We start from the raw sequence: 14,099 nt of genomic DNA on the forward strand, positions 1-14,099 counted from the left end.
TTTAAGCATTTGGGAATGGATGCGATCTGGGCCAGAGGATGTGTCTGCACAATCGGCATGGGCCCTGAGAAATTCCCATTCACTCAAGAGAGCATTATATGGCTCAGGGTGGCATGGAGCAAAAGAGAGCTGTTGTCATTCCACCCATTGTTTGGGGAAACAAATAGTGGGGTGGTAATTTTCAGATGCAGAGGTGCAAGCATAATACTCGGCAAGATGGTCTGCAATTATGTCTGATTGGCAGATACACCTCCATGTGTGGTAATTCCACATACACCTGCAAGGGTCTGATAGCAGTAAAATCATCAAACCAACCCAGAAAGGAGAGGTCTGTGTACAAATGGTGAAGCCGTATCACTGCCAACACTCCGGTTTCCATAGTCTGAAGAGTATGTGGACCTGGGCTCGGAGCCGTTTGAAGGAAATGAGGTTCTCCAGGCCTGGGTGGTGCTTATGACATTACAGGGCCAGCCTATCATTTCTAATGTCCACAGCGATTTGTGGCAACCACCAAGGCAATGACGTCCGCTGGGGGTAGTCAGAAGAACTAGGGACTGCCGATTCAGCTGTAGAAATAATGGTAGAAATGATGGCCTGGATCACCTCATTGATGATGGCATGCAACGGAGTTTCAATGAGGTAGCATAGGTCAAGAGTCCCAGTCAGTCTTGGGAAGAGGCCACATGGACAAGCATTGAGATGAGGGACACTGGGGTAGAGACAGGGAGTGGAATGTGGTCACTACCACCAAGACGTCATGAGCTCTCTGGTGGATAGACAGGAGAAGGCCAGGACCGCACACCAAGAGATCAATGGCCCAGTATGTGCCATGTGCCATACTGAAATGCGTGGGGGCACCTCTTTTTAGGAGGCAAAGGTCGAGTTGAGTTGATAGGTTCTTGACATCTTTACCTCGGCCAGTAACCTTGGTTCCATCCTACAAAGAGTTATAGGTGTTAAGACCACCCAGAAGTAAAAAAGGTGGAGGAATTGGGAAATCAGTGCAGCTAATACGTGAGGAGAATCACCATCTGTAAGAAGGTATACTATGTAATCAAAAAGTATCTGGATACCTGGCTGAAAATGATTTACAAGTTCCTGGTACCCTCCATCGGTAATGGTGGAATTCAGTATGGTGTTGGCCCATCCTTAGCCTTGATGACGGCTTCCACTCTCGCAGACATATGTTCAATCAGGTGCTGGATGGTTTCTTGGGGAATGGCAGCCCATTCTTCACAGAGTGCTGCACTGAGGAGAGGTATTGATATCGGTCGGTGAGACCTGGCTTGAAGTCGGCATTCCGAAACATCCCAAAGGTGTTCTATAGGATTCAGGTCAGGACTCTGTGCAGGCCAGTCCATTACATGGATGTTATTGTCTTGTAACCACTCCGCCCCAGGCCGTGCAGTATGAACAGGTGCTTGATCAACAGTGGGAAGCAAGAAGGTGCATAAAACATCAATGTAGGCCTGTGCTGTGATAGTGCCACACAAAATAACAAGGTGTGCAAGCCCCCTCCATGATAAACACAACCACATCATACCACCACCACTGTTGGCACTACACGTGCTGGCAGGTGATGTTCACTGGGCATTCGCCATACCCACACCCTGCTATCGGAGCACCACATGGTGTACCATGGTTCGTCACTCCACACCACATTTTTCCACTGTTTAATTGTGCTGCTCTACCATGATACCCAAATTTTCTCACCTCCTGCCTAACTGACATGGTAATTACAGTGGATCCTGATGCAGTTTGGAATTCTTGTGCGATGGTCTGGATAGATGTCTGCCTATTACACATTACAACCCTCTTCAACTATCGGTAGTCTCTGTCAGTCAACAGACGAGGTCGGCCTGTACACTTTTGTGCTGTACATTTCCAATTCACCATCACATCGGAAACAGTGGACCTAGTGATGTTTAGAAGTGTGGAAATCTAACGCACAGACGTATGACAAAAGTGACACCCAATCATCTGACCATGTCCGTGAGTTTCGCAGAGCACCCCATTCTGCTCTCTCATGATGTCTAATGACTACTGAGGTCGCTGATATGGAATACCTGACAGTAGGTGGCAGCACAATGCACATAATATGAAAAATGTATGTTTTGGGGGATGTCCGGATACTTTTGATCACATAGTGTAGATGTTTCAGATGGGAATTTCTTGCATTGTCCTCACCCTGACAGCCACAGCATCTAAAGGCGTTCGAAGAGGCACAGGTTCACTTGAGACAGAAGTAAGGACAAAGACAGAATCTCCACCTGATAGTCTGCCATAGGCAATGCGGTTTTTGTAGTACCTCCGATAGCAACAGAGAGCAGGGGTCTGCATTGGAGTAAACCAAGTTTCCTGAAGGACAATGCAAAAAGCAGGTGTAACACTTCAGAGTTGTAACTCAGCCAGGTGGGGGGGGGGGGGGGGGGGGGGACGCTGCAGTTCCACTGGAGAAAGACATTTACTGTCATCTGGGAACACATGAAGTGACCAAGGAGACAAATCAGGCCTCAGCATCACCTGCCGCCACCAGTTGAGTGCTAGCATCCAATACCACTGCATCTGAGGCATTGGCGAGATCTATGTGCAGCAGGGACGCGGAGCCTTGGAAGAGTGGTGGTGTGAGGGCCATTGAAGGCTCCTGTTTCTTAGCAGACTTCTTTTTTTGATGGTTTGTCCTCTGACCACTCCTTAGGGGCTTGCTGGGAGGGCTTCTCTGAAGTAGCTTCAGGAACAGAGGAAAACCATGAGGCCCTTTAACTTGCAGCTAGTGATGCCTTCAGCCACTGACTGGTGTCCATTTGACCACAGGGAGGGGGATTGGAGAAGGTAGAGTCCCAAGGGACGCCTTCTGCACGAGAGGAGAAGGAGGAGGCTGTTGCTTATCCGGCCTGGGGAGGGGGACACTGATGTATCTTGGATCTGAGGGGAGGTGGAAGCTTTGGGAGCAACAGAAGAAGATGTGGCCCCAGCCAGCTTAGATGATGGCCATATTGGCATCATAGATGGCAATGCTGTCGTAGTGGCAGCATAGGAAGGTAGCATTCAAACAGGGTTTAATCATTCATATTTTACTTTAGCCCTGTGGTAAGATAGTCTGTCCAGGGTCTTGTACTCCACGATTTTCCGCTTCTTTTGGAGTACTGTGCAGTCGGATGAACAGGGGGACTAGTGCTCTCCACAGTTGACAAACAGGAGGAGGTGCACATGGAGTATTTGGATGCTGACCTTTTCAGGAAATGAATCACCCTTGAAGGCCAAGATGAAGGCACCAGTAGCAACCCTATTGTCTTTGGGTCCTCTTTAAATGCGCTGGATGAAATGAACACCCCTACCATTCTAAATTGGCATGCAGCTCACCATCTGACTGCAAGAGGAGGTCGCAATGGAAAATAATTCTCTGGACCATGCTGAGGCTTTTATGGGAACTAACAGAAACAGGAATATCACCCAGCTGGTCACAGGCAAGTAACGCTCGGGACTGGGTTGGGAATGCTGTCTGAATCAAGACTGCACCATTTCTCATTTTGGACAGTGCTGTCACTTTCCCAAACATATCCTCGAAACATTCAACAAAAAATTGCTAAAGACAAAATACCAAGGCAAATATAGCTCTGTTCTTTCTGTAGCCCTACGTTCCTCCCATGGTATTGCGAGGGAAGAAAATTATTTAGGGTCATATCTGTCAGCATTGTATTCGATCTTCCCCTTCTTAGAGACTGCCACCATTCGGTCACCAGTAGGAGATGACTTGGTCCACTGCATTGCAGGTCATCCATTCTGAAGCCACCCACTCCGATCAGCAGCTCTCCCCACGGGTGCCATCCAGCCACAGCAAAGGCCACCTGGCACGATAGCCGTTGCTAGGAGTCCTGATGCCCCAAGACGATGGGTACCTACTCCTTGGCATACGCGGGGAGTTTGCAGCTCAGGCATCAATAGTGCGATCCCTGCATTGTCAGAGGGCTACCATCAAATGCGTACATGATGGCCCCACCACAACAGACTGGCTCCCCTACTGGATACTGGGTACAAAGAAACCCAATATTTTCACAGGGGCGTAAGAGGACAACAGACAATGGAAGAAGATGACGTACCCCGAAAGGTGTCCTCGACCAAATAGTTGAATTGCAGATGGCGATGCAGAGCCATGACAAGAAGAGGTGCAGGAGATTGAATCTAATGGCACTATGGATAACTGGTGCACCACGTAATGCATCCTTCCCCAAATGGAACACACTCTGTACAATTGGGAAAGTGGGAGGTCAAACTATAAAATGGGACCTAAACTTATAGAGCCAAAAAGTGAGAGACTCCTTTTAGTTGCCTCTTATGGCAGGCAGGAACACCTTGGGCCTATTCTAATCCCCCGACCTACAGGAGGATTCTGGAAGGGAGCAGCAGCCAACCAGATGTCACTCCATTTCCAAGTGAGCAGAGGTCTTATTTGCATTCTCAAACCACAGATAGGGAGACTAGTGGCCATGAGATACTTCAGAATCCAGCTTATTCTGCAGGCAGCCACCCTTTCAAGCAGTTTGCAGAGCATGTTGGTGAGGCTAATCAGTCAGTAGCTGTTGAGAGACACTGGCTTTTTGCGTAACTTAAGGACTGGGACAACGATAAAATTTCATGAGTGTGAAAGGATGGCTACTGAGTAGGTGTAGCGTTTGAGTAGCATTCAGATGTTCGAGAATCTAATTATGAATCAACAAATCAGGACCAGGGGCCATATCATGATACAAAGCAAGAGTCTGATGCAGTTCCTAGTCAATGAAAGGTTGATTATATTATTCAGAATGATGGGGGTGAAAACTGGGGGACATCTTCGACTTGTCATTTATGCAGTAGAAAGGTAGCCAGATAAGAAGAGGTGCAGATGCTGTCACAAAATGGGTTGCAAGGTGTTCAGCAAAAACTTTGGCAGTGGTACAAACACTATCCTGAAGGATAGGACCCAGAACAGTTGTTTATTGTTGGAAGCCCAGAAGACCATCAAGCTTGGTCCTCACCTGTGATGAAGAGGCATATATTCCCGTAGAGGAGACTTAACACTCCCAGCATTCCTTCTTACTGTGTTTAATTAGATTGTGAGCCTTTACATGAAGTTGATTAAAAGTGGTAAGGTCCATCTGCAAAGGATGTCACTTAAAATGTTGCAGGGCTCTTTGGCGATTCCAAACTGCTATTCCAATGTCTTGGGTCCACCAGGGCATTGGCAAGCTGCGGAGAGGACCTCTAGAAAGGGGAATAGCAGTTCCAGAGGCATGGGTGATCACGTTAGAGACAACTTCATCAATGCACTATGACAGAATGGGGTGAAAGTGAATGTTGTGGAGTGTGACATCATGACGGCCCAGAGTCTAGTTTAGTTTATGAGTTTGTTGTGTTTGTAGATGTCATTTTCCTGCAGTTGGTGGTGTGTGTAGGGTCCACGTGTTATGTGGTGTATTGCGTTATTTGTGTGTCGGTGGTTGAAGTGTGAATTTGTCGGTCTTGCCTGTTATTAAAAAATAGAAATTGGTTTCAGTGAGTTAAGAATTAATTTTCCTTTGTGTTTCGGTGTCGATTGTTGTTGCTGGTTTGCTGTTTGTCATGCAGTAAGGCATTTAATTTAATTTGTGGCTACTTTTGTTAGGTATGGATATGACTTCTAAATTTAACAGTGCGCGTCTGCGGACTGAGAAGGGGGACGACATGTTGACCGTCATTAAATTTTTGTAAGTGTTTGGGCTTTTGGTGGAAATAGTGAAATGCAGCTTCTGCAAAGAGAACATGCGATTGGCCAGAGTTCCGGTGTCTGGGACCAGGGACTGGTGGTGGTACCAATGGGATAACCTTTGGTGCTCCATAGGGCACGTTACCTGGTTCGAGAGATCTATGTTGGCCATGAGAGAGAGAAAGAGAGAGAGAATTTTGATGATGTATTAGTTTTGTTATAGATCCTCCATCAGTTTTAGTGCGCATGAGACGTGTGATAGAGAGGACTATAACTGCCTGTAGGTTCTTCAAAGCACCCAATGTGGTAGTTGTTCCATCAAGTGATGGCAAGGAAGTGACAGTATCAGTGAAGCCATGAGACTGGGGAAGAGATTTTTAGATTGACAGCTGAAAAGGTACCAGCATAGGAGTGAAGTAGGTAGAACTACCATCACTGACGAGATGCAGATCATGGTCGGTAAGAAGCTGGTCGAGCAGAAGGCCACTAACAGACAAAGTGGCACTCTCCCACTGGGGATGGTGAGCACTGAAATCCACACGTAGGAAAAAAGGGAGGGGAAAGTTGTTGGATTAAGTTGGTCAGCTCAAGGTAAGTATATGACCTGAATGGAGGTATGTAAACACTACAAATGGTGACCACTGAGGGTGTTTGCACTCGCACTGCTAGCACTTCCAATTTGGTACCAAGGCGAATCCACGCACTGACCACACCTGTATGAACCAAAGTACAGACCCCTCGAGATGCCCTATCAGTTTCAATAGAACGCATGAAACCATGGAGTGATAGGGAATGGTCATCGGTGAAGTGTATTTCTTATAGAGCAACGTAAACTGCAAAAAAGGAGAAAAAATGTCATGTAATTCTGGTGGGTGACAATAATAGCCACTACAGTTCCACTGAATGGTCACATTAGAAGGTTTCAGGTGGACCATGGAACCACATCAATGGGCACTGCTTCAGAATCTGAAGGCATGGGGGGATCTGCTACCTCTCGAAGGCCACTACAGTGGCCTTACCTTCATTATTCTCCTCCTCCTCCGCCTTTGGTAGCTGGGATTTTTGTGCAGAAGTACCCACAATGAGTATAGGGTTGGATGAAGAGTGGGCAACCCTGGGACCCCGTCACAATTCCTTCAGCCAGATGTCGCACCTCTGATCTGTGAGTTTCCTGGCAGAGGGGTCCCAAGAGAAAGCCCTGTTGCCATAGACACAGGAGGAGGAGGAGGAGGAGGAGGAGGAAAAGGGAGCTGTTCCTCTAGTTGAGTGTGGGAAACAGTTCCCAAAGAGGGTGCTGCAGGAACCACAAGAGGGGAGGCCAATGGGAGAATTGGTTTTGAAAGAAGTTGACATAGGGGGAGTGATGGCTGTACCTGTGGCATGATTGGATATCACATCGATAGGACTCCCTTTGCGGAATGATCATCCATAGTTACCACATTTTGGGTCCACTGTGCAGTCGAAGGGCTAATGACCAAAGTGAAAACATTGAAAACAGCTCATGGATGGTGGGACCCACAACACTTCGTGTCACATCTGCCCCATGACTGATTTTTTACAGGTGAACATTCCCATCAAAGGCTAGAGAAGGGCACTTGTCTCTATTCTATATCCTTTTCTGACATGTCAGACAAAATGTACCCCTCACTGTTCAAGATTGTCTGTCTGGAGCCTAGGATCTCAGTGGAAGTTTTTTCCTTGGACAATATTCAAATTTTGTGGAGCAATGGTCAGGGCAATGTCACCTAAATGTTCATGTCTGTAGAGCTGTACTGTGCAGCAGTAGGGGCTTTAATCAACAGCGACCCATTGCACATTTTTTCTAATGACTCAACTTTTCTAAATTTATCTCCAATATGCTCCACAAAAATAATGACTCTGTCATAGTAAAAGAATCCCCATTAGTCTGAGTACATACTAAGTACTGATAAATTGTTTTGTTCCCAGGCATCTAGTTGGGAAAACACTAGGGTTGTAATTCTGTCCACAATTTATTTTCAGTTCCTCTCTGAAGAGACTGTCGGATCAGAGCAGCCATTGTTTGATGTAACTTAATGCTTTTCATGTGTGAAACATCCACCCTGATGCCACCTACTCCAATCAAGGGCTCTCCCCACAGGTACTACCCAGCCACAGCAAGGGCTGTCTGGCACAATGGCAGTTGCTGGGGGTCCTGCTGTCTCAAGAAGATGGGCAGATACTCCTTGGCACACATGCTGAGCTATTAGCTCAGTCATCAGCAGTGTGATCCCTGTCTTGTCATGGAGGCTCGACCAGAAGGGCACATAACAACCCCAGCATGTCGGATTGGCTACCACATTGACTTTGAAATGCAATTAAGAGCCTACGCAAGTATTACTAATGTGTTCTTTCCCAGTTGGTCCACACTAAAGAAAAGGAAGGTTAACCCAGGAGGGACCATAAATAACTTCAGCCAAAAGGTGGTGAATGAATGGACATTCCAAAAAAGGAAGACAGAACCTAAGGAATAGCTAGTTTGACATCAAAGGCTGTCACCACGAGAAAAAGTAAGAGAAGGAAGGATGGTCAGGGATGAGAAATTGCAGCACAAGAAAGCAAGTACGTGCTGCAACAGCTTGGGGATCCATGCTCACCACCCATGTACTCAGGAGAGAGACACAAGTACCTTGAGGGGCACCAGATTTGGAATCTTTCAATTCATACAAATACTTTTGTGTAACAATTTGTAAATGTATAAAATGGAATCATATAAGCTCAGCCATAGGTGAAGAAAATGGCTGACAAGCAGAATATCTGAGAAATTCAATCAGTCTAGAAAAGTGATGGCTTGCAAAACACCACTGCAACCCATCTCAGGATATTTCACAAGTGTGCGGGACCTGTATCACATAGTACTTGCAGGGGATCAACAGAGGTGTCTGATCCACCTGTCAGCTTTGACCTTGTAACATTACAGGACATATTGGGACATATTGAAGTATTCGATACTGTAGACTTTTAGGGGATGTCGATACAGATATGCAAAATGTAAAGGGAAACTTTTGTGATGTTTAAATATTGTACTGTGTCAATATTAGGACATTTTGGACAGAAAGAACAAAAATAGAATTAATGTAAATATATATTAGTGTTAGTAACCTATTTTCATTCAATTTTGTAATCATATTTCATTTTGTAAAAGAAAGACTCACTGTTTGCTGTAGCTCTGATTAATTGTATAAATTATCAGTTTTGAGCTAAATTATTTCGTATAATATGGACAAGATACTTTTAAAAACTCACCAGCTAAAGAGAAAGTCTCTAAATGAACGTTTAATGCACACTTCTGGAGCTTTCTATGGAGAAATTCTATATTATGATCGCAAAAATACAAAACTTGTGAAAACTGTTTCATAACCTAATTTCGAAAGACGATTTGTATCAAGAAATATTGCTAAAAAGATTTATTTACGTTTTGAAACACGATTTAAATCATTTTACATATAAATAGTTGTTCTAAATCACTCAAGAAATATCCAGAATCAAATGTCAAGATATTTCTGGAAACATCGGTACAAATCTGGTGAAGGTTATCCAGAAGCTGGTAGAAAAATGTTATAAAATCTATTTGGAAATTATGCTTGTAAGAATTTATATGTACTGATCCTTTTACTTACTTTAATCTGTACTAAAATTCTGTAATGTCTAATTTAGTTTTAAGTCGTGAATTGCTATCGTATTGTAAACAAAACATTGTTAAAGACTCTCATTGTTTGGAAAGATATTAATACACCTAGGAGTTGTCAGTTGCCAGTTCGGATATGCAGTGCGGTTAGCTCTGAGAGTCAGTTGTTGAGTCTGTGAAGTCTGTCAGTTCTGTTTGTAAATAAACGTCTGTAATGAAGAATTACTTGTTGTCGTCAATATGAACTCAAGACCTTTTGCACGAAGCAGACACCTCCTAATGCAACGTTTTAATTTGGTGTTGAGGAGCTGAAATGTTATAATTTGGTGCAGAAAGTCCTGGGACGTTTTAATTTGGTTGAGGAAGCTGGGATGTTATAATTTGGAGGCGCCGGAGCTGGGATGTTATAACATGTGACGTAAGGGTGTTGTGGAGTGTGACGTCATGACGGCCCGGAGTTTAGTTTATGACTTTGTTGTGTTTGTAGATGTTGTTTTGCTGCAGTTGGTGGTGTGTGTAGGGTCTGCGCTCCATAGGGCACGGTACCTGGTTCGAGAGGTCTATGTTGGCCATGAGAAAGAGAGAGAGAGAGAGAGAGAGAGAGAGAGAGAGAGAGTTTTGATGACGTATTATTTTTGTTATAGATCCTCCATCAGTTTTTGTGCGCATGAGATGTGTGAGAGAGAGGATGGTGTTAGACTGGTTTTTGTTTTGTAGTGAAGTTTGTTCTGAATGTATTAAGTAAAGGGGTAAGTTGTGCAGGCCTGGGGTGGTGGTTGAGGTAGATGAGTCGCAGTTTGGGAAGACGAAATATGGGAGGGGTAAGTCTCCAGTTGGTTTATGGGTGTGGGGAACCGTTGTTTTTTGGGGGGGGGGGGTGTAGGTATTCAGAATGTGTTTTCAGGATTTTGGAGAGACATAAGAAGAGGGAATTAGTGGGGTTAACTGAGGAGTATATAGAGGAGGGGAGTACGGTAGTTTCTGATGCTTTTTCATCTTATAAGTGTTTGGGCAAGAGGGGTTATGATCATTTAGTTGTCAATCATAATTTAGAATTCAAGAATTATGAGACAGGGGTGTGTACTAATACAAGAGGGGTTTTGGGGAGCAGTTAAGTCAGTCATTGGGAAGGGGAAGAGGTGCTCTTCTAACCTGCAATCTCATTTAGACGAGTATTGCTGGCGGAAGAGCGTACCTGAGGAGCAGGGGGGGGGGGGGGGGGTTGCGTCTCAGGGGGGGAAGGGAGTTGTTGGTAATGTTTGTGGATTTTGGTGGGTTGAGTGGGTGGGAGTTGTTTTATGATTATGTTGTTGAGGATCTGCTTTGCTTAAGTTGTTTTTGAGTTGTGTGTGTGATCGAGGGTTTTTTTTCTGATTTTTACTTGTTGGCAGATTTTTGTATTTTTGGGAAGGAGGGGGGGAAGGTGATGGAGTCTTTTTTATGGGAAGGGGAGGGGGGGGGTTGGTAGGTTGTGGGTGGTTTGGGAGTTTGTTTTGGTTGTGTGTTTTTGTGTGTGTGTGTGTGTGTGTGTGTGTGTGTGTGTGTGTGTGTGTGTGTGTGTGTGTGTTGGGGTGGCTGACCTAGTGTGTAGCGCCGGAACTTTTTTGTGGTAAGTAGTCATTTTTTTGGGTTTATTGTTCATGTGTTGTGATGCTTGGTGGGGTTTTTCATGTGTTGTTGGATTGGTGTTATTTACTGCAGGTATAGGTGTTTTATGTTTTGGTATCATCTCTTGTGATTGATTTTTGTAACTTAGGGGAAGTACCTGATTCCAATTTTTTTTGGTGTCGTCAGTTGTATTTTACCTATAGAGGTCAAAGGAAGTGTCCGATTACAATGTTTTGTAGCTGTGTGTGCTTTTGTATGGTAAGTTGTAGTTAAACCTACATAGGTCCAAGGGAGTGATTGATTCCAATATGTCATCGTAGCTGTGTGTTTTTTGGTATCATCAGTTGTAGTTAACCTATACAAGTCAAGGGAAGTGTCAGGTTCCAATGCGTTGTCATAGCTGTGTGTCTTTGGTATAGTCAGTTGTCCGATAGCAATGTGTCGTAGTTAAATGTGTTTTGGTATCATCGGTTGTAGTTGACATATATAGGAAAAGAGAAGTGTCCAATTCCAATTTTTGTTGTTTCGGGTGTTGGTTTTGTGGTATTGATAGTTGCGGTGTGATTATAATTTTTGGAGTGTTGGGTTTTATTTTGTGGTATCAACAATTGCAGATGAGCTATGTAGGTGAAGGGAAGTGTGGATATTGTATCTGTAGTGGAATTTGGGAATTTTGTGTTATTTTTATGTTGTCATTTTGTGTGGTTTGGGATCATGTTTAGTTTGTCTCCACCCCAAAAATCCCAATTTTCCGTGCTGTTCCCATTAGTTCGATTATATTTTTGGAGTGAGATGTGTTTGTTGGTTTCCTGTACATATTTTCGTGTTTGTTGTCATGTTTATGTAATGACGTCATAGGCGCCGCCATAGGTCAAAGCAGAAGAGTCGAATCGGACACTTCTGTAATATAGACAGAGAAGGTCACAATTTTGTTTGATTTAAGGGAGAGAGTAATGGACATTCTGAAGAAACTGAACTGATAGACACTTGAAGAGAGATGCAAACTATCTCCAGAAAGCCTCCTTGCAAAGTTTCAGGAAACAGCTTTAAATAATTAATCCAGGGATATATTAAAACCTCTTCCATACCATTTCCACAGGGATTGCGAAGACAAGATTAAATCAATTACAATGCATACAGAGGCATTTAAACAGTCATTCTTCCTGTGCTACGTATGTGAAATGAATGTTAAAAAGCTCCGATAACTGGCACAATGGGAAGTACCTTCTGCCATGCACTTCACAATGGTTTGCAGTTTATTAATGAATATGTAGATAGTATTGTTGCAAATGCTCCACAGCAGGCCTTTTAAACAATTTTGTATTTAGGTTTACATTAGTTTCATTTAAAAAAGAAAACGAAAGAAACTGCTTACATGTAACCTCACTCTATTCTCTTAATTTACAGTGTCACAAGTAAATTATAGGACATGAGAATTGTTATAGGAGCCGAAGAAACTTTTAGCAACACAGTTACTAAAATAAATGTTTATTATAACTAAGTTTTACTTACTGATAAATATTCTAAGCTTTCAACATTCTGTTCAGAAAATACAAGGTAGTCTTCTTCACTACCTTGAAATTCTTCCTTTTTAATTTCAAATCCAGCTGCCATTAGGAAATCTTGAATACCTTCATTGGGTGCAACACGTTCCTGAAATATTCTGTTTGACATTCGAATCTTTTTGTACTTATCTTCCGTTGGATTTTGCACTATGTTCTCTAAATACTTACAAAGTGTCTCCACACACTGAGCTATCTGTAACAAATATAACACAGAGATCTAAGTATTCAGAAGGTTGCAATAACTGTTGCTGCATTTGCAGATATTACACGTCACATTTCATTTGGCAGAGGTAAAGGGGGCAGGGGGGGGAGCACAGTGGAATACGCTTTGGGCAAGTAAGAAGCAGTGAAAGAATACCATACTTACTTTTTCTCTGTTCTTATTGCAGGAGTGAATGATAAGACAAGATGTTAATCCACGTTCTTCTTCTAACTGAGAGTATAAGAATTCTTTAATTTTTACGGTCCACTCTTCTTTTGAAAGTATTTCATCACCTGTTGTGATAGAAACAAGACAAATCACAGCCAGATATTTGAAAAATGAAGAAAATAGCAATTTACAGCAGATTATATTTCCTCTATAACTATACCAATGTACATTGTGCTGCAAGTGGGACAGTCAAAACTTTCCTCGTAGTGCAGTTATGGTTAAAATTTTATTAAATGCAAACATTTAAACAGAAATTAACTTAAATGCAGGCATTTAAACAATTAGCAACGGTGACAAATGCTACAACTGATGGTAACCTTCTCATAGACACACAGCAGCATCTGTTAGTTACAAGTTCTCATTGAGTGTAAACTCTACAGTGAACTTTTTTACTTATGGTTTCTGAAACTTCTTTGAGCAGCTTTTTGACCTTTATCATATCAAATTTATTTCGATTTTTTCCTCTTGAGCATTTAGCCATAGGAGAGGTACTGGCATAAAATTCCAAATCATTGACACTTTGTGCATATGTCTAGAATTAAATTCTGCATATTTCTGCAGTCTCTCATGGAAAGAGGGAGTCAATGATCCTTCTTTCAGTTGGTGACATACACTCAGTGATCCCCCTTCATGCCATTTGAGAGGAATAGACTATATACTGGTGCTGGGTTTTACCTAAACCTATCTCTCATCACAATCAACAACAAACCTAACACCTCACTATATGTGCACTAATAATAATCTCCCATAAAGGGTAGTTCATGTTAAGAAATGTGACATGCCACCGAAACAGCAAGAACTAGAAAAAACTTTGAGGAAACTGTAAGCTACTGGAATAAATACATTCGAATATCCAGCTATTAACCAGTAAACATGATTTGCTATTCAAACAATGGAAAATCCAAGACGGTATAATGACAATATTATGAAAAAGATAGACTGCTAATCACCATATAGTGGAGATGCCGAGTCGCAGACAGGTACAACAAAAAGACTGCTAACAAGTTAAGCTTTTGCCCAAAAGGCCTTCTTCTGTGTTGCGCACACACACACACACACACACACACACACACACACACACACACACACGAGTGTGAGTTACATTTACATGAATGTGTGTGTGTGGGG

At 43.1% G+C, this 14,099-nt stretch overlaps 1 protein-coding gene across 1 annotated transcript in view; it reads right to left on the reverse strand.

Annotated features, from left to right (window-relative positions):
• The window catches only part of LOC126272757 (UBX domain-containing protein 6-like), a 64,586-nt gene that overhangs the window by 24,185 nt on the left and 26,302 nt on the right, over positions 1-14,099 (reverse strand). The window contains exons 5-6 of the mRNA XM_049975874.1: positions 12,909-13,036; positions 12,489-12,734 (exon numbers count right to left, since the gene is read on the reverse strand). Of these exons, the coding sequence (XP_049831831.1) occupies positions 12,489-12,734; positions 12,909-13,036 (374 nt within the window). The remainder of the gene's footprint in view (positions 1-12,488; positions 12,735-12,908; positions 13,037-14,099) is intronic.

Source organism: Schistocerca gregaria, chromosome 5 (assembly GCF_023897955.1).
Source record: "Schistocerca gregaria isolate iqSchGreg1 chromosome 5, iqSchGreg1.2, whole genome shotgun sequence".
In the NCBI taxonomy this organism is placed as follows: domain Eukaryota; kingdom Metazoa; phylum Arthropoda; class Insecta; order Orthoptera; family Acrididae; genus Schistocerca; species Schistocerca gregaria.